At 41.6% G+C, this 1,452-nt stretch overlaps 1 protein-coding gene across 1 annotated transcript; it reads left to right on the top strand.

Annotated features, from left to right (window-relative positions):
* LOC111921755 (uncharacterized) lies at positions 1-1,452 on the top strand. Its single transcript, XM_023917336.3, has 4 exons — positions 1-326; positions 467-586; positions 762-992; positions 1,073-1,452. The coding sequence occupies exons 1-4, from the start codon at positions 144-146 to the stop codon at positions 1,397-1,399; spliced, it is 861 nt and encodes a 286-aa protein (XP_023773104.1). The 5' UTR covers positions 1-143; the 3' UTR covers positions 1,400-1,452.

The raw sequence follows: 1,452 nt of genomic DNA, 5'->3' as shown, positions 1-1,452 counted from the left end.
AACAAATTCAACCTTACATTTTGACTGTGATCAACGAAGCCCTAAATACTAAATAGAACCTGTTGTTCAAAGTGGAACCCAAAGCAAATCTCACTAAGCAAGACGGTAAACACTCCTAAGAACTGCAGCTGCAAGGTAGAGAGATGAACGATGGAGAAACCCTTGTGGAAGCTGCGCTGCGTGTTCTGAATACAGCAGACCCAGTTGAGAAAGCGAAACTTGGAGATGAAATAGCAAACAATTGGCTCCAAGGTGTTATTGCAAATCCTTACCACCCTTCTCAGCCTGATATCATCGTCCCAGACCGCCCTGCCAGACTCTCCAATGTTAGCCTCTCACACAGTCAGAATCATTCATCAATTCTGTTTTGCAGATTTTGAGTTATCATGGAAGCACGCCAAGTGTTTGATAATATGCCTCACTGATTTAGAGCAGACGTAATTCCTGTGGATGGTTTATTATGCAGGTGAAGCTAGTGTCGCCTAGTCTTATGCCGAAGCTTGGGAAAGCCGGAAGCTTACAGAGCAGACAGGCCATCGTGCACAGCCTTGTTCACACTGAAAGTTGGGCCATTGATTTGTCCTGGGTATTCCTTTTTTTGCTTCGATTGCTTATAGACAGTTCTTTATACCCAAATTCCTGGATTGCTATGTGCTTTTGTAATTGATGGTTGCTGCCGATTCAAACAGGATACAATTGCACATTGGTCTTTCTTTATTTTGTTAATCCTAAGAGCTAAGATCCGTCTAAATTTGAAACAGGATATAATTGCACGTTTTGGTAAACAAGAGTCAATGCCAAGAGAGTTCTTCAATGATTTTGTAAGAGTTGCACAAGATGAAGGTCGTCATTTCAGTCTTCTTGCTGCCCGGCTTGAGGAATTGGGGTCTTTCTATGGAGCACTTCCTGCTCATGATGGTTTGTGGGACTCAGCTGTTGCTACATCAAAAGACCTATTTGCACGTCTTGCAGTTGAGCATTGTGTTCATGAGGTGCCCCTGATCTTACATTATGATTATCTTTCCTCCATTATTATCTTGTTGTTTACACAGTTTTTCATCATGAATGACAGGCAAGAGGACTGGATGTGCTGCCTACAACCATCTCCCGATTCCGTAATGGAGGTGATAATCAGACTGCTGATTTGCTTGAGAAGGTGATTTACCCTGAAGAAATCACTCATTGTGCTGCTGGAGTCAAGTGGTTCAAGTATCTATGTTCACGATCATCTTCATGTGGTGATGAAGAAAGTAATGAAGTGATTCACAAGTTCCATGAGATTGTGAGGCAATATTTCAGAGGGCCATTGAAGCCTCCTTTCAATGAGGCAGCAAGAAAAGCTGCTGGTTTTGGTCCTCAATGGTATGAACCTCTTGCTGTCAAAGATTTTACTCAGTAAAAAGCTAACACATTTATAATTTATAATTTATATGAACCAAAATGTTCTCTTGA

This window comes from Lactuca sativa, chromosome 2, assembly GCF_002870075.4.
Source record: "Lactuca sativa cultivar Salinas chromosome 2, Lsat_Salinas_v11, whole genome shotgun sequence".
NCBI classification, from domain to species: domain Eukaryota; kingdom Viridiplantae; phylum Streptophyta; class Magnoliopsida; order Asterales; family Asteraceae; genus Lactuca; species Lactuca sativa.
This window is presented reverse-complemented; position numbering and strand designations above follow the sequence as displayed.